This window comes from Rattus norvegicus, chromosome 7 (assembly GCF_036323735.1).
Source record: "Rattus norvegicus strain BN/NHsdMcwi chromosome 7, GRCr8, whole genome shotgun sequence".
Lineage (NCBI taxonomy): Eukaryota > Metazoa > Chordata > Mammalia > Rodentia > Muridae > Rattus > Rattus norvegicus.
In genome coordinates, this window is record NC_086025.1 from 1,515,151 (window position 1) to 1,532,446 (window position 17,296).

At 51.7% G+C, this 17,296-nt stretch overlaps 1 protein-coding gene and 1 pseudogene across 2 annotated transcripts in view; both read right to left on the reverse strand.

Annotated features, from left to right (window-relative positions):
- Esyt1 (extended synaptotagmin 1) overlaps window positions 1-15,686 on the reverse strand; it is a 17,456-nt gene extending 1,770 nt beyond the window's left edge. Inside the window, 26 exon segments of one of the 2 annotated variants that reach the window (NM_017249.2) lie at window positions 37-179; window positions 289-426; window positions 4,714-4,800; window positions 4,907-4,978; window positions 5,170-5,265; window positions 5,378-5,467; window positions 5,552-5,600; window positions 5,681-5,763; window positions 5,966-6,142; window positions 6,260-6,406; window positions 6,768-6,917; window positions 8,364-8,450; window positions 8,562-8,633; window positions 8,846-8,938; window positions 9,015-9,101; window positions 9,214-9,262; window positions 9,651-9,733; window positions 10,004-10,180; window positions 10,266-10,389; window positions 11,379-11,434; window positions 11,622-11,711; window positions 11,847-11,919; window positions 12,043-12,116; window positions 12,203-12,337; window positions 12,954-12,995; window positions 15,126-15,582. In NM_017249.2, the coding sequence (NP_058945.2) occupies window positions 37-179; window positions 289-426; window positions 4,714-4,800; window positions 4,907-4,978; window positions 5,170-5,265; window positions 5,378-5,467; window positions 5,552-5,600; window positions 5,681-5,763; window positions 5,966-6,142; window positions 6,260-6,406; window positions 6,768-6,917; window positions 8,364-8,450; window positions 8,562-8,633; window positions 8,846-8,938; window positions 9,015-9,101; window positions 9,214-9,262; window positions 9,651-9,733; window positions 10,004-10,180; window positions 10,266-10,389; window positions 11,379-11,434; window positions 11,622-11,711; window positions 11,847-11,919; window positions 12,043-12,116; window positions 12,203-12,337; window positions 12,954-12,995; window positions 15,126-15,491 (2,840 nt within the window). In that variant the 5' untranslated portion in view covers window positions 15,492-15,582. 2 annotated transcript variants of the gene reach the window in all.
- Window positions 10,396-11,372, reverse strand: Rps23-ps3 (ribosomal protein S23, pseudogene 3; annotated as a pseudogene).
- Window positions 15,687-17,296: the final 1,610 nt, after the last annotated feature.

The window sequence follows — 17,296 nt, forward strand, 5'->3', positions numbered from 1 at the left end:
TTCTGCATACATGCGACTCCCTTCCCAGCCCCTTACCTGTCACCATGTGTCAGGCGATGCCTGACCTCTAAGACTGGGGAGGCGGTGTGAGTGGGGTCCCCTAAAACCTCAGGCTCTTCATTGAGAGAGGAGGAGCTGTGGCTGTGGGCTTCCACTCCTGAATGCTGGGATACCAGGATCTGGGGGCAGGAGAAGTGTGAACTAGGCAGAGCCCTCAGTCGGGAGGGCTCTCCTTACAGCTCCCACCCTCTGGAGTCCTGAGCCCTCTGGGCTGGCCCTGGTACTCACCCCTAGCTGCACTCTCATTAGCACCTGACCCTGACCGCTGAGTGCAAACCAGCGGTCCAGGCAGAGTTGCTCTTCCTGGAGGAGCTCAGAGAGAGGCAGGGATATGGAGCCCAAGGTGCCTGTCCCTTCACCCCGAACCTGTGGGGCAAAGGCACTGATAAGGATCCAAAGACTCTGGTGGTTTAGGTGAAAGTTCCTCTTCTGGAGGAGCAGATCATGTGTTATAGCTAGCCCCTCCCCCTTTCCTCTTCTTCCTTAGACACTAGGGCTCATCCAGGTTGCCTTCAGGATCTCGTAGCTCAGCCTCCCCAGTGCTAGGATTACAGGTATGTGCCATGAAGCCTCCTGCCTACCTTCTCCTCTCTCAACTAAAGCGGCCTCTACTTTCTACTTTGTAAGCTTTGACAGTAGTGCCAGCGGAATGGAAAAAGGAGAGGCAGAAACTAAAATAAATTGCCAGGCACAACTGGGCAGCAGCGGCACACACCCCAGCGCTTGGGAGGGAGAGGGAGGCAGAGGCAGATCTCTGAGTTTGAGGCCAGCCTGGTCTGCAGAGCGAGTTCCAGGCTAGTCAGGGCTACACAGTCTCAAAAAGAAAAAGTAAATACAGCAGAGGGCCGGGGGGTGATGCTCAATGCAGTAGCAGGTGTGGTGGTGCAAGTCTGTCATCCCCCAACTGCAGAGGTAGAGGCAGGAGAGTGGCCCTCAGCCACATACCGAGTTTGAAGCCAGCTTGAGTGCCGCCATGACTCCCTGGCTCAGAAAGTTTCCTGCCTGTCCTGCTCTCATTTCTACAACCCATATGTAACGTCTAAAACCTTCCTGTGCAGATGTGAGTGGTGGAGAGAGGGCCCAGCCACCACAGAGTACTGGTTGCTCTTTGAGGACCTGAATTTGATTACCAGCACTCACATGGCAGCCTATCCCACAACTGTCACCCTCTTCTGGCTTCCCTGACACACATGCAGACACAACTCCCCTATGCAGAATTAAGATTTTTTTTTTTTTAATATATGAGTTAACTGTAGCTGTCTTCAGACACACCAGAAGAGGGCATCAGATCTCTTTACAGATGGTTGTGAGCCACCATGTGGTTGCTGGGATTTGAACTCAGGACCTCTGGAAGAGCAGTCGGTGCTCCTAACCACTGAGCCATCTCTCCAGCCCTCATAATTAAGATCTTAAAATATAACTAACACAATTATTTCTATTTTGTATTTCCTAACCTTTTAAACTTTTTTTTTTTTTTTTGGTTTTGGTTTTAGTTTTTCGAGACAGGGTTTCTCTATGTAGCCTTGGCTATCCTGGACTTCTGTCCACCTTCCTGTCTCCGGAGTACTGGGGTTCATGGTATTTGCCACCACGTACCCAGCTCAGACAGTTTTCTCTCCTGGCAATATTCAGCCTCTTCTACGTTTGAAACCTATCTTGTTTCCTGCAACCTGTGTTCTGGCTACAGTGCAGGTCCCCTGAAGTATTCCTCCATTATCAGAGTTGTTAGGTAAGAGCTGTGCTCACAAGGGCAAGACCGAAGACCTTCTCCCGAACAAGCACAGCAGGTGGGTGAAGGGCGCCTGCAGTTCAGGAGACCAGCCAGTCTAGGGTTACAGAGTAAGATGCTGTCTCAAAAAGTTAACAACAAAACTGCCCAGAAGTTGTTGTTTAGATGCACTAATTTCTTTTTTTTTTTTTGTAAAGATTTTATTTATATAAGTACACTGTCACTGTCTTCAGACACACCAGAAGAGGGCACCAGATTCCATTACAGATGGTTGTGAGCCACCATGTGGTTGCTGGGAATTGAACTCAGGTCCTCTGGAAGAGCAGTCAGTGCTCTTAACCTCTGAGCCATCTCTCCAACCCGATGCACTAATTTCTAACAGGAAAAAACAACAAAACAAACAAAGAACCAGGCTGGGTAGTTCACACCTTTGATTCCAGCACCTGGGCGACAGGCAGGAAGATGGCTCTCTGGGAGCTCTAGGCCAGCCAGTTTACATGAGAATTTTTTTTTTTTTTTTTTTTTTTAGGAGCCGACCTAGGGGGTAAGAGCATTTGCAACAGGAGCATGAGGACCTAAGTTCACACCCCACAAACCAACACAAGTACCTATGCTACTGGGAGGGGAGGTGACCCCTGAAAGCCTGACCAGCCAGCTTCAGTAGACCTAGAGCAAAAACAGAGAGACCCCATCTAAACTAAGGTGGCAGTCAAGTAACGACATCCAGGTTGCCTGATCTCTACATGCATTCTGTGACCCACACACACCTGCATTCACACACATGTATGCACACACACTAACAACCCCCCCTCCCCCAGAAATCCTAGCAGGCCTTTGTAATAATGTCGTCCTTTACTTACTCAGAGGCTTCCCTCACTTGCTTGAGATGGCATCTCATGTAGCCCTGGATGACCTCCACCTTAGGACCAAGATTATGATAGGACTACAAGCCTGTGCCACCACACCCAGACTAGCTAGTCCCTTAGGTCCGCCTGCTCCTACTGCTGTCCTGGTTGGCCACCATCCTGCTGTCTGCAGGTCTAAAACAATCACTCACACTTTAGCATAAAATACAAATTCTCCAAGGCCCGACACTGAGGCTATGGTGTGCTCACAAAAAAGGGCCTATCACGACTGCCCTCCAAAAGACCCAGCGAGTAGCTGAAAGAGTCAGATGCAGATATGTGTACCCAACCAACGAACAGAAGCTGCTGACCCTGTGGTTGAATGGGGAAAAGCTGGAAGAAGCTGAGGAGGAGGGCCACCCTGTAGGAGGACCAGCAGTCTCAATTAACTTGGACCCCAGACCAGGATCTCACAGACACAGGTACTGAGCACCAACCAGGCAGCATACACCAGCTGATATGAGGCCCCCAGCACACACAGAGGGCTGCGGGGTCTGCACTCAGAGATGCACCGAACCCTTGAGACTTGAGGCCCCCAGGGAGTGGGGAGGTCTGGGGGGTGGGGGCAGGGACATCCTCAGGGAGATGGGGGAGGAGGTATGGAATATGGAACAGTGAGAGGGTGGACCAGGACGGGGATAAAAATCTGAACTGTAAAAAAAGATTAAATTTAAAAAAAATTAACAAATTTTTAAAAATTTACAAATTCTTTTTTTTGAGACAGGGCCTCATGAGCTAGGCTGGCCTTGAAGCTACCCATAGTAAACCTAGAACCTGTGATCTGCCAGAAGCACAGGCACGCACCAGCTGTCCCTCGCCAAAAGTTTTTTAATTTTTTTTTTTCAGAGCTGGGGACCGAACCCAGGGCCTTGCGCTTGCCTAGCAAGCAGTGCTCTACCACTGAGCTAAATCCCCAACCCCATTAATCCCAGCACTCAGAAGGATCTCCTGAGTTCTAGGCCAGCCTGGTCTACAGAGCAAGTCCAGGACAGCCAGGGCTCATGACTCAGAGAAAACTCTGTCTCAAAAAAACAAAACAAAACAAAACAAAATAAATAAAATTTAAAAATTCTGAGGGTTGGGGATTTAGCTCAGTGGTAGAGCGCTTACCTAGCAAGCGCAAGGCCCTGGGTTCGGTCCCCAGCTCCGGAAAAAAAAAATTCTGGTTTTATTTCATTTATGTGTGTATGAGAGTACTCACTCAAGGACTGTAAGAGGCACCCGATCCTGTGGAGCTGGAGGGCAGGTGTTTGTAAGCTGCCCCTGAGATCCACCACTGACCTTTCTAGTCTTGTTGCTTAGGGCCTGTCAGCCCTTAAGTTCAGAAGCTTTCCAAGGATGCTTCACTGCCCCACCTCCCTGGTCTGGTAGGACCCCTCCTCTTCTCTCCTCAAGTCTTCACCTACTCTTCTAGAAGTATCCTCCATCTGTTGTCCTCCCATGACACTGTGACCAGAGCTGAGGACTCAAGCTTTCCTTCCTGTGATGGCTTGTATATACTCTGCCCAGGGAGTGGCACTACTAGAAGGTGTGGCCCTGTTGGAGGAGGTGTGGCCTTGTTGGAGGGGGTGTGGTCCTGTTGGAGTAGGTGTACCACTATGGGTGTGGGCTTTAAGACCTAGCTGCCTGGAAGTCAGTATTCTGCCAGCAGCCTTCAGATGAAGATGTAGAACTCTCAGCTCCTCCTGCACCATGCCTGCCTGGACACTGCCATGTTACTGCCTTGATGATAATGGACTGAACCTCTGAACCCGTAAACCAGCTCCAATTAAATGCTGTCCTTGTAAGAGTTGTCTTGGTCATGGTGTCTGTTCACAGCTGTAAAACCCTAGCCCTAACACTTCTCTTTTGTTTGATGGTGGTGGTGTGTTCTTTTCTTGAAACAGGGTCTTACTAGCCCAGACTGGCCTTGAACTCAGTGCAATCCTCCTGCCTCAGATTCCCAGGAGCTATCACAGGTGTTTGCCACCAGGAGCTTTCCAGAAGGTCACCCTGTACCTGGTCAGGAGTTCACAGTACCTGCAGCTCCAGGCTCTCAGCATGTGGCTTCCTGATGAGAAAGGAGGCACTCTCCTCCCAGATGGGGGCTGAAGTCTGGGAGACAGTCTGTTGGCAATCGAGAGGTTAGGATGAGCAGTGGCACTCAGTCTTGCAGATTCCTCCCTCCCGACCTTATCAGGGAAGGATCCCCTTAGAGAGCATCTCCTTCTACCTTAGTTTTATGGGATGTCTCTCCCACGGTTAGAATAGCATAAGGACTGGGAGGCTTGGTTCCTTTTCGGAGCTGAAAGGAAATATCAGTCACTCGTAAGTTTAGACCTAGTCTCCCGCAGTTACATGTTAAAGTCACAGAGCACAGAGCCACACCTCCATGTTCATGTGACAGCCCCCATCCTCATAGCTTTGACTGATCTCACCCCAACACCACCCTGGCAGGAACCTATTGGGCGTAGAGCTGGAGCTGGTTGTTCTCACCGGCAGATCTTCTGAGCGCTCCAAGTAGACAGACAGCAGGGCTGCCGCCAGCTCTGAGCTCTTCTGGGTCTGGATCAGGCTGTTCACCTGCAGCACCTGGACACACAGTGGGCTATGGATAGGGACTGACTTCCTGGGACCTGAGATTCGATTTGGACGCTGACAGAGGGTGCGCCCTGCCTTGTCTTGCCCCAGCGGCTCCTCTTACCTCCTCTAACTCAGCAGCAGTCGGTCTGGGGCTCAGACGCTCCAGGCGCAAGTGCAGGCGCCCAGATGGGACATCCTCCAGGGTCAGCCACTGTGGGTACAGGCAGGAACGGTTGAGGATGAGAATGAGGCTTGGGTCAAGATCAGGAGACACAGCCTCTCAGCCCATGCTCACCTCATCAAGAAAGCCACTGTTGAGCACTGTGGTGAGACCCACTTTATACCTGTGGTGAAGGGTAAAGACGAGGCTGACTGTCGACACCCTGGCCTACGGGCCCTATCCAACTGCTTCCTATCCTCTTACCTGCCCAAAAAGTCATCCTTGTCCAAGTCCTTATCAAAGACCTCAATGTCAAGCTCTTGGCCAGGGATTGATGTGACAATCACCTAGTGGGGGAAAAGGGAAGTCTCTCTCTTTCCTCTCCAAATGACTACCCACCCCCAACAGCTGACCACACCCCCACCAGATGGCCACACCCCACCAGATAGCCACACCCCCATCAGCTGACCCCACCCTCATCCGATGATCACAGAAGAATGACAGTCACTGTTGGGACACATAGAGGTGCCCCAGCCACTCACTTCTGACCTCAAAAACCTCATTCCAGCGGGGATTGAGATCCTCCCGAACAACGTGGGTCCGGAGACTTCTTCCTGCCACCTTCAGTTTGACGTAGGGGTCTGATTTGCCCTTAACCAGCCCCCCCAAGAAACGGTCTTTGGCAATTAGGTCCTGGGCTTCTAATACATGGATCCGAAGAACATTCTACAGAAGGAACAGATGCTGACCAAAGAGAGCAAGAACTCTCAGAAGCACCCCTAAAACAGGCTTGGTACACAGTGTGGACAGACAGGGCCTTCTAGCTTCCAGGTATCAATTTACCTCAGTCCCAAAGTGGCTGTTAGGAGTCGTGTGGTAGGGCCGAGGTGGGGCATCCACACTGCTGCCTGTCTCTGGACTCTCACTGTCCCAGTCCTGGGCACCAGGCTCAGTGGGCAAGCGCATTTCTGAGGAATCTAAGTACAGGATCTGCAGTATAAGAAAGACAGTGTGGGGTTGGGGATTTAGCTCAGTGGTAGAGCGCTTGCCTAGCAACCGCAAGGCCCTGGGTTCGGTCCCCAGCTCCGAAAAAAAAAAAAAAAAAAGAAAAAAAAAAAAGAAAGACAGTGTGAGTGCCCAGCACGGGCAGTCAGCAGATGAACTCCTGGGCAGGCCGCAGGCCAAGGACAGAGCTCGGGCTCCTCTCATTCCTTCCCCCAGTCAGCTCTACACACCGTTTCTGATGTGCCTGCACAGGGTATTCCTATTCCACTCTCTGAAGACCAAAGGATCCACAGCCACCCCCCACGCCCCTCCCACTTCCCCCTGCACGGTTCCTCCATAGCCATACCCGCATGACCAGTTTCATGTAGAGCCTGGAGTTTGGGCCTGAGCTGCTGAGCTGGAACCACTGGTCCAGGGTGAGTTCAGAGGCAGTCAACAGGCGAGCAAGGGGGAGGGTCAGGGCCCCTAAAGTCAGGGCCCTGGAGTCGTCCTTCACCTGGTGGCAGGGCACAGGAATGGAGGTGAATCACTAGGGAAGGAGGCATATTGAGGACACTGTAACAGGACTCCAGCTCTGCTCTCCCTCCCGACAGTTACAAACCGGCCTATGACCGTCTTCTGTCAACACCACCTTCGCTCTGCCTTGTTGCTCTTTCTGTTCCCCGAGAACTTCTTCATTCTCTCTCCTGCCTATTCCAGCCTCACTTACTATCCTTCAGGCTCAGTTGAGATCTTTGTTCCAAATGAAAAAAGATTGTTTGCTGTATATGGGCATGTGACATACATGGAATGTGTCCCAAGGGCATGTGTGGAGGTCAGAGGACAATTTTGTGGAGTTGGTTCTCTCTTCCCACCTTTAAGTATTTTCTGGAGATCAAATGCCGGTCACCAGGCTATGTCTCTATCTCCCAACTGAGCCAATGCTTTGCTGGCCCCCAGGCTCCAACCCTACTTATTCCAGCCTCCCTCTCTTCTCTGAGGACCTTCCAAGGCTGTACTATCAGCAGCTACATGTTTCCTCTCTCAACCTGACCAGTAAGCAAGGAAGCTATGATACAATGTTTCCTGACTGCTCTATGACCTTTAAATGCTACATGCTAAGTTTATTGGAGCACAAATCTCCCCACCATAAAAATTACTCATTTTAAGTACAGAGTTACCAACTATAAAAATAAATTTTAAGCCAGGTGTGGTGGCACACTTTGACACACTAAGGCAGAGGCTGGTGGATTTCTGTGAGCTTGAGGCCAGCCAGGCCTACACAGTGAGCCCCTATCCAAAAAAACAAACAAACAAAAAAAAAAAAAAAAAAAAACTGGGAAAAATTGTAGGAGGGGGTCATTGACAGGGGGTTAGTGAGCAGGATGAAAAATGAACAAGTAAAATAATAATAAGTTACACTGTGGGGCTGGAGAGATGGCTCAGTGGTTAAGAGCACTGACTGCTCTTCCAGAGGTCCTGAGTTCAATTCCAAGTAACCACATGGTGGTTCACAACCATCTGTGATGGGATCTGATGCCCTCTTCTGGTGTGTCTGAAGAGAGTGACAGTGTCCTCATATACATAAAATAAATAAATATTTAAAAAAAACAAAACACAAAGCTAGATGTGGGGCTCACACCCACATCCCAGCACTGTGAAGACAGATGAAGGCTAAATTAATCCCTATCTATCTATCTATCTATCTATCTATCTATCTATCTATCTACCTATTTTCTATCTATCTACCTACCTAATCTATTTTCTATATCTATCTATCTTCTATCTATCTCTGTCTCTCTGTTTCTCTGTCTCTGTCTTTCTCTGTCTGTCACACACACACACACACACACACACACACAACACAGATCTAAGAAAGCAGGGGGAAAAGCAACTGATAAAAGCCTGGAAGACAGGACGAGGCAGAGTTGGGAGGAGGCAGTCAGGACAGGGCAGCTCTCACCTGCACATCAAGCTCCTGGCTTCGAGGGTCTTGCAGGAAGAATCGGAAAGCCTCCTCCCACACTGGGCAGTTGGTGCTGTAGGTAGCCTGAGGAGGATGACACAGCACCATTCCCATGTGCTTTGAAACTAGCAAGCGTCGTAAGGCAGGCAAGGCCTGCTCCCCTTTATTCTGAACCAGTGCTGTCCTCACCCCTACCTTGCTCTCCTGGGTCACATCCTGAACTGACAGTTGCACCATGGGATTGGGTTCCTTGTTGCCTTTCTTCAGCTGTGTTGGGGAATAGAATTCAGACATCATCCTTTGAGTGTTGGGTGTCTGTGGTCTGATGATGTAAGGCAGGGCCAGCAGACTCTTCCTCAAGGTGGACCTGACCCCTCCTCAGAACCGTTGCAGGCAGGGGCATCTGCATCCTCAGCAAAGGAGGAGTGGGCATCCTTTCCCCAAGACTCGAATCCACCCATACTACAAGCCAAACTCACAGGAAGATCCTGGGCTCGATCCAAGTAGACAACAAGGATGGCAGCTGACGGGGGCTCTGGCCGAGAAGTGATGCCTCGATTCCACTGTAGAACCTGGGAGGAGGGAGCAGAGGTCAGACCTCACCCCCCACCCCCGTGTCCCCAGCTTCCGGTGTCCTATGCCTCTTACCTGATCCAGCTTTTCTGCATCTGGTAGAAGTGATAGCCATTCTAACCTCAAGTGAACTTGGCCTTGCCCACCTTGTAGAGGGTACCACTGCAGGGAGTCGAAGGGAAGTGACAAGCAGAGGTCAGAGACCACCCAAAAGGCAGCAGCTGTCACTTCCCAGAGGGAGAGATCGCTCCACCTTCCTCTTCTCCCAACTTACATTATCCAGGACTCCAGCCTGTAATACCTTCCCTACGTCCAGCTTCATTCTGGAAGAGGGGTGGAGAGGACAGTGACACAAGTATTAGCAAGTCAGCAGGTTTCCCTCCACTCACCATCCAGGAGTAATCCAAGAATCCTTTTTTACTTCGCTATTTTTTTTTCAGAGCTGGGGACTGAACCCATTACTTTGCTATTTTTAAGAATTCTGTGTGTGGGTATGTACATGTGAGTGCAGGTGCCTAAGAAGGCCAGAGGTTGTAAGCCTCCCTGGGTGCTAGGGATCAAACTAGAATCCTCTGCAAGAGCAGTGCATGCGTAATGATTACATGGAGGGGAGGGAGGGAGGGAGGGAGGGTGTGTTTTGTGTGTACATGCTCTGCTGCCTCCAGAATCTTGGTAGTACTGGGACTTTAGAATCTAAATAGGTAGTCTCACCTTCCCAGAAAGTCATCTTTATCTGGATCCTTGTCAAATACCTCCACCTCGATCTCCTGTCCTGGAACTTCATGGACTATCACCTGGAGAGCACAGAGGGCTGTGGTCTTCCCACCGTCTCTCAGGGTCTCAAGCCCGTGTGTGTGTGTGTGTGTGTGCGCGCGCACACGCACGCGAGCACACAATGTGTGGGCATGCACATGCATGCACACTTGCGTGCACACACACACACAAAAATGCAAACATGTACACGAGTGTGTACACACACATGCACAGGAGCATATATACACACATCTATGGACAAACCCACGCATATGCACGCACACATGCACACACATTTCTTGGCTTCCTACCTCATACGTCTCTCCCCAGCGAGGGTTGAGCTCCTCATCTATGACGCGGCTGCAGAATGTCTGGGTGCCCACTCGAACAAGCGCATAGGGATCCGATTTGCCCTCAATCAGGCCTTTCACATACTTGTCCTTGGAACTCAGACCTCGGGCTGCCAGCAGGTGAATCCGGATAATGCCCTGGGGTCAGGAATCCACTGGTGAGAAACTATGACCCAGCACAGGCCCCTTGAGGGAAAGCTCAGTCTTTTGAGAGATGCCATACCCTGGGTAGTGGGGACCGCAGCTGGGCCACATCTTGAAGGTCAGGCACAAGGGGCACCAACAGTCGGTTAGGGAGCACAAGGAAGGCAGCAATGGAGTCCATGATCATCGTGTCAGAGAGTGAGCTAAGTGGGAAGTGGGAGAATGGTTCAATGTCTAGGTTTTTCCCCTACCCCAACTGTGTGTCTTCCTGCAAACAAAGACTTAAACCTTTAAACCTTGCTGCATATCTCTGGCTGAGCTGGAATTTGTTATGTAGCCCACGATGGCACTGAACTCCAACCTCCCACGTCCCAGGATTATAGATGTGAGCCACCAACACCTAGTTTAGGTAGTTCAGCCCGCCCTTTTCAGAATATGAAAATTTATTACTTTGTTTTCATTGTCAAAAATTAGGATCTTGGTCTTTCCTTCTTGCCTTTGTACAGAACCAAAAGAGACACATTAGCTACTTTAACCGCCTTAAAGCGGACTCCAGGAACATCACCCTCGGCACGGCCTTTGAGACCAAATCCAGCAACCAGAACTTCATCATTTTCCTCAATGAAGTTCAAGCAGCCATCATTGGGGCCAGAATGCTGTGATCTACTTGCTGTTCTTGACGAGCTGCACCTGACACACTTCCCGATGGCAGAATTTGGCTGTTTGACTTCAACCCTACTTTTTCCAGGCCAATTCGCTTTGCATGGGAGGCAACCCCAGACCGACTGGCTGTGCCCAAGTGGGCTTTCTTGTACTGTTTATCATGCCACTTCTGGTCCTGTCGATGACTGCGGAGCTTCTCGGAAGTACGGACACCACCACACTTGACCATCTTGCTGGCGCCACGGGCCCCCGAGAGAAAGTGGGTCCAGTCCCGCCCAGCCAGCGAGGAAGACTCTGAGGACCCTTTTGTTCCTCTTGGCCCCCAACTCCCTTTGCTATATCCTCTCCGTCCCCTACCAAAGTGCATGTTCCTCCCACAGAAGGAAAAAAAAACCTTAGTCAGATTTCCCTGGAGTTTACTTTCAATCTCCCCAAGCACAGTGAGGCTCAGAGGCACAGGGTAAAGTGTCTTGCTTTGTATCTCTGAACCCTCAGCCCAGGACTAGGTACTTAGGAGGGTGCCCAATACCTAAGTCCTGGGATATCCAGCAGGTTGGTCATCCCTGTCCAGTTGATGTCAAGTGTCTGGAAGAGAAGGGCAGGAGAGTCAGGACAGATCCTAGGGAGCACAGGCACGCACAGCCTCTGATCCATCTTGTCAATGTCCATAGCTACCTTTATGTACCGCTTTCTTCCTGAACCCCACGCTCCCACCTCTCTTCCAGAGCCCCACAGTCCCATGTCTCCCATCTCCCAACAGTGTTCTCCGTACCGGGCGTTTGATGAAGAACATGGACACTGCCCCCACGATAGGAAGGTCCCCTATGAGCGGCTCAAGAATCACCCGCAAGACACCGTGGAGCTGGAGGGAGAAGCGAAGACCCCTGGGTCCTGCCACACCTCCCAAGGCTCAGCTGTTCCTAGCCCCGCCTCCTTCCCCAGAGCCCGAAACACTTAGGGCAAAGACCCCATAGAAAGGCCCAGACGTCAGCCCCACCTGCATGCCCTTGACTCCGGCTTTGCAGAAGTATTTTTTAACTTCCACATCAATCTGTAGGTCCCCCACGTAGCTGGGAGGCAGTAAGAAGAGAATAAAGAAGTTAGTGCTAGGCTTCTAGGGAGAGCAGGGGCAGCTGAGTAGTCAGGGGTGACCAAGGGCCCACTGGCAGGGGAGGAGGAAGGTTGGAAGTTACCTGACATTCAAGTCCAGTAGAATCTGATCTTTTCTCTGACTAGGGTGAACCTTGACTCCGATGATTCTTACTGGCTAAAGAGAGAGGTGGTCTCAGAAGAGGCAGGAGGGGAAAAGGTGTACTTCAGCCCTCGGGGTGCCCCACTCCCTCACACGAGTACCTTTTCACCCAGCTCCACACGAGTAAATGTGAAAGTTTGCAGATGGGGGTTAGCTCCCCGGACAGCTGGGGCTACCGTTTCAGCCAGAAGCTTCTCCATATATTGGCCTAGGAAGGGCCATACCTGCACCACAATCTGGGAAGGAAGGAAGGAAGGAAGGAAGGAAGGAAGGAAGGAAGGAAGGAAGGGAGGGAGGGAGGGAGGGAGGGAGGGAGGGAGGGAGGGAGGGAGGGAGGGAGGGAAGGAAGACAGACTGTCAGAGAGCAGAGAGGCGGGGAGGCCCCTTTCCCACTGAAGCAGAGGATGTGACCCTCAGGGGATCAAATGACTCTTTCACAGGGGTCATCTAAGACTACCAGAAAACACAGATATTTACATCACAATTCATAACAGTAGCAAAATTACAGTTATTAAGTGGCAACAAAAATAATTCTATGGTTGGGGTCACCACAACATTAGGAGCTGTATTAAAGGGTCACAGCATCAGGAAGTTGAGAACCACCGATCTAAATCGAGTTCTATCTGGGCATGGCAGCGTACAGCTGTTTCCTGAGGCTGGATGCTGCAGCGGGAGCATCATTTGAGGCCACCTTGGGCTCAGTGTCCAGAGCCCGGTGTGGGCATGGAGACACAGCCCCTCAGACTCGTCCCATGGGCAGCTCTGGGGACTATGCCGAAACGGGAGTGTGGAAAGGCATTGAAAGGGGAATAAACCCCACCCAGGAAAAATCAAAACTGACACAGTCCTCACCTTATTCAGCCACTCCGCCTTTTCCACATCTGGGAAGCTGACCTGACGTGGAGAGGGCAGAGACAGTGATGAGTACACTTGGTATCCATGCTTCCTAAGAGGCTCCTGGGATGAACGCGTCTGTACGACAGGGGTCCTCATACCCAGGGCTGGGGTGCTGAGGTTTCTTCCCTCCCTCCCCCCACCACCTTTTTTGTTTTAATGACTTATTTTATGTACACTGGTGTTTTGCCTGCATGTATGTCTGTGTGAAGGTGTCAGATCCCTTGGATCGGGAGTTACAGGCAGTGTGAGCGAGCTGCCATGTGTGTGCTGGGAATTGAACCCAGGACCTCTGGAAGAGCCATCATCTCTCTACCCCCCTCTTTAAAAAAAAAAAAAACAAAAACAAAAACAAAGTTTGAGTTTATTGGGAGAAGGTTTTAGCTGGCCGTGGGGACACAAACCTATAATGCCAACACTTGGTAGGTAAAGGCAAGACAGCAGGGAGTTCAAAGCAAGCCTGGGCTGTATGAGACTATGGGTTAAACAAAGGGGAAAAAAGTTGCTTTCTCCATTTGTTTGTAGATAGGGTTTCATTATGTAGCTCTGGCTGACCTGGAACTCACTATATAGACCAGGCAGTCTTACAGTTCAGAAAAATCCACCTGCTTCTGCCTCCAAGTGCTAGGATTAAAGACACGCCACCACGCCCAGTAAGAGAAAGGTTCTAATACAGATTTAAGGACGCAATCCTGGGGGTGGGAGAATTCTCTCCTTAGTATTTGGGGACACTGAAGCTTCTTTAATAAGGGGAGCAGGTAGGATGTGGGGCCACATAGAGATGCTTCAGATAGCTCTGAGATGCGAAATGGCAGCTTCTGGGGCAAAGGAGAAGAGGGGGAGGGGAGGAGCCTTGAGAAGGACACATTCTTTCAGGAGGAGATCCTGTCAAATCAGAGCCCTGGGGACCTGGGATCGAGTAGTCCTAGTTCCTTTGTCCAGCCTTCCCTGCTCCCCTAGGACTGGGCGTGGGCTCCAGTATAAGAAGATGAAGAAGAAGAAAGCCAGCCCTGATAACCTAGAGTCGGCCAGGAAGAGACTTAGGCCTGTGCGCTGGTGCGCTGGTGCCTGCGCAAGCCTCCGCACTGTCTCTCTCCCCTCCTTCCTTTCCTCCCTACCTCCTTTCTCTCTCTTCCTGAGTGGGAAAGGGCACCTGTGCTCTGCACTGAGGTGGGGAGGTGTTGGATTGATCCCAATGAGAAGGAGTAGCAATTACAGTTACTGCTTAGGGTACATAGAACCATCTCTTCCTTTTTTTTTTCTCTCCAGGGCACAGCAAGTGTGACTGGTGTTAGCCTCTCTCTACCTAACTGGCACCTCTAAGTGAGAAGAGTAGGGAGGGTACCCAAAGGGGCTGGAAACACGCTCAGCTTAGCAAGGTCAGGGAGAGGCTTCTGTTTCAGCTCAGGAGACAGGGTGTAGTAATAAGGGCCTGGGTCAGCTGAGCAAGCGAGCGAAGGCTGCCCACAGTCCGGAAAAGGGTGGGGCCGCCAGGGTGCGAGTCAAAAGGAGCAGCGGGAACTACAGCAGCCCGAGCTACCCTCTTCCCAGAACCTCCTCCCTTAGTCTAGCAGCCCGGCCAGCTAGAGGCTGGAAGGCGACTGTGGTAGGTCATTCCCAGGTGCTGGGACTCAGCGGAACAATGCTTGCAGGGCTGGGTCTCAGCGGGTACCTAGGGACAAGGCAGGAAGCGGAAAACCCTTATGCCCTTAAGTAGATAAAAAGCCTTGAAAGCTCTAGCAGAGGCGAGGGAACCTCTGAGCCATCAAGGGGGGTGGGGTGGAGGGATCCCCAGAGGCTGCGCGGCAAAGGCGCGAGTGGCACCAAAAGTCGGGAGGAGCGAGCAGTCTACACGCTTGGTTGGGAGCGCCAGCTCAGACGGACTGCTGTAGTCCGAGGAGACCGAGGAAGTCCCGATTCCGTGGAAGGATCCGCTCTGCGGCACGGGTGGGCGGGGAGAGTGGGTGGCCGTCCTGGAGCGGTGAGTCCCAGCAAACAAGCGCTAACGGGACGATGGAAAGTCTGGGGGCCGCTGCCCTAAGTCGGGGAGCTGACTTCGTAGGGAGGCAGAGCCCGAGCTGAGGGGCTGGGAAGAGCTGTACTGCACCAAGGGCTGACGTGGTAACTCACCCAGGCAGGTAGTTCCCGATGGCTCATATAAAGCGTTTCTGCCGTGATCCGCTCCTCGTCATCCAGCAGCTGCCTCGCTGCCCTCAGGCTCCGTTCTTTCCCGTCGCGGACCCGGCGCCAGCCCAGGTAGAGGGCGAGGCCGAAAAGCACGAAACCCACGCTAAGACCCGCTGCCCCTGCCAGGTACACCGGCACCAGCACCAACAAGCGGCGTCCGAAGGAAGTCAGCACCGCCAGGGCCTCGCTCGCCGCACCTGGGCCGGCAGGTGGGACCCCAGAGCCCCCGTCCCGCTCCCGCGTGGAGTCCGTGGCCGGGGACTGCCCTGAGGGCTCGGGGCCGGCGCCCTCTTCAGGGGAGCGCTCCATGGGGCGGCTTCTAGGAGTGCCCGCCCGAGCAGCTGCAGGCAGCTCAGTGTCTGCTCCGGCTCCCCCCAGTAATATATGGTGCTCCCCCGGGACCTCAAGCCCCGCCCCGCCCCTGCCTGTTGGGGCTGCGCCCGCCGCGTAGACTTGGGAAGCTAGAGAGGACTTGGGATGGCAGGGCCTCCGTGATTGGACCAGAGGGTCAAGATGGGAGGGCTGGATGGCGGGAAAAGGGGGAAAGAAACCAAAAGGCAGTGTTTGACTGGTCGGGGAGAGAACGGGGCGTGGCGTCCCACTTAAGGGGCGGGAGCAGCTGCTCCTCCCACGTGGGATTGGAGCGCCTGTGGAGTTACGTCATGCAGAGCCGCTACTCTAATTACTGAGTTCAGAGTGAGCTAGTGTTGGGGGTTTTTCTCTTTCCACGCGTTCAGATGGTCTGGAAGAGTTTGGTCTGAATCTTACATATTCTTTGTCAACTCTCCAACGTTTGGTACCCAGAGAACGCTCGGTTTTGCCTCTAAGAATATTCTTTGAGTTTTTAACTGGCTGCCCTTGCAAAACGTTAGGGAAATCACTCGATTTAGAACGAAAGCCTAGAATGACCAACCTGTCTAGTGTCCCTATCTGTCCTGTTCTCATCCCCCTACCATGTCCGTGAAAGAGAACGAGTCTGCGACAGCTGGAGCATGAACATTAGAATTCTAATACTCCAATCTTGAAGAAGTGGGGAGAGGGGAGAAAAGCAGTAGATAAGTGAGATTTTCTTTTTATTTTAGAATCTCCGAGATAGTCATCTCTATCATAGAGGATTTATTAAGGCTAAAGAGGGGGAGTGTTCAACTGCAGCGGCGATTACATTTTCCAATATTTCCTGATGCTGACCAAAATCAGGTCGGGGAGGAAAGGATTTCTTTGACTTACATAGTCCATCGCTGAAGGAAGTCCAGGCAGGTGCGGAAACCTGGATAGAACCTGGAGGTAAGAACTGATGCAGAGGCCATTGGCGGGTCCTTCCCCCATCAATCAACTAAGACAATGCTCTACAGGATTGCCTACAGAGCGAATGGAGGGATCGTCTCAGTCAAGGTTCCTTCCTTTCAGGGGACGCTAGCCCGTGTCAAGTTGATATAAAACTAGCCAGCACACTTGGGAATTTCTAAGACACTAAAATGCTGACAGGCAGGATGGCTCACAGCCATAAGGCCAGCAGGTCAAGGCAGCCTGAGATAAATAGCAAAAAATAAAATAAAACAAAACAAAGGGGAGGGGGGATACAGAAAGGAGGGAAGGCTGAAAGGGCGGGCTGGGAAGACAGCTCTATCTGTATAGCCCAAGCATGAGGACCTAATTCAATCCCCAGCAACCACAAACAAAATCTCTCAGTGGGTAAAGGCCATTGCCCCACAAGCCCACTAGCCTGAGTTCGGATCCCCGCCACCCCCTCTGTAAAAGCCAGACACCATAGCTCAGGCATTCGATTTCTCACTGCGCACCTTCAGGAAGTGGAAGGTGGAAATAGGAGGCTCTCCAAAAGCTCCTGGGCCAACTAACCTGGCTTATGAAGCAGCAGAGAGATCCTGCCTCAGAAGCAGAAAGGTGAGTACTGACATCTCAAGGTTGAACTTTGACCCCATGCTTTCCACCCCCAACACGCACACGCACACACATGAGTGTGGCAGCACGAACCTACATCCCAAGCTTACAGGAGGATTTCTAGGGCTTGCTACCCTGCCAGTCTAGCCTAATTAGCAAGTTCCACCGTCAGCAAGACTCTCTCTCGAAAGATAAAGGGCGGTAGAACAGCTCAC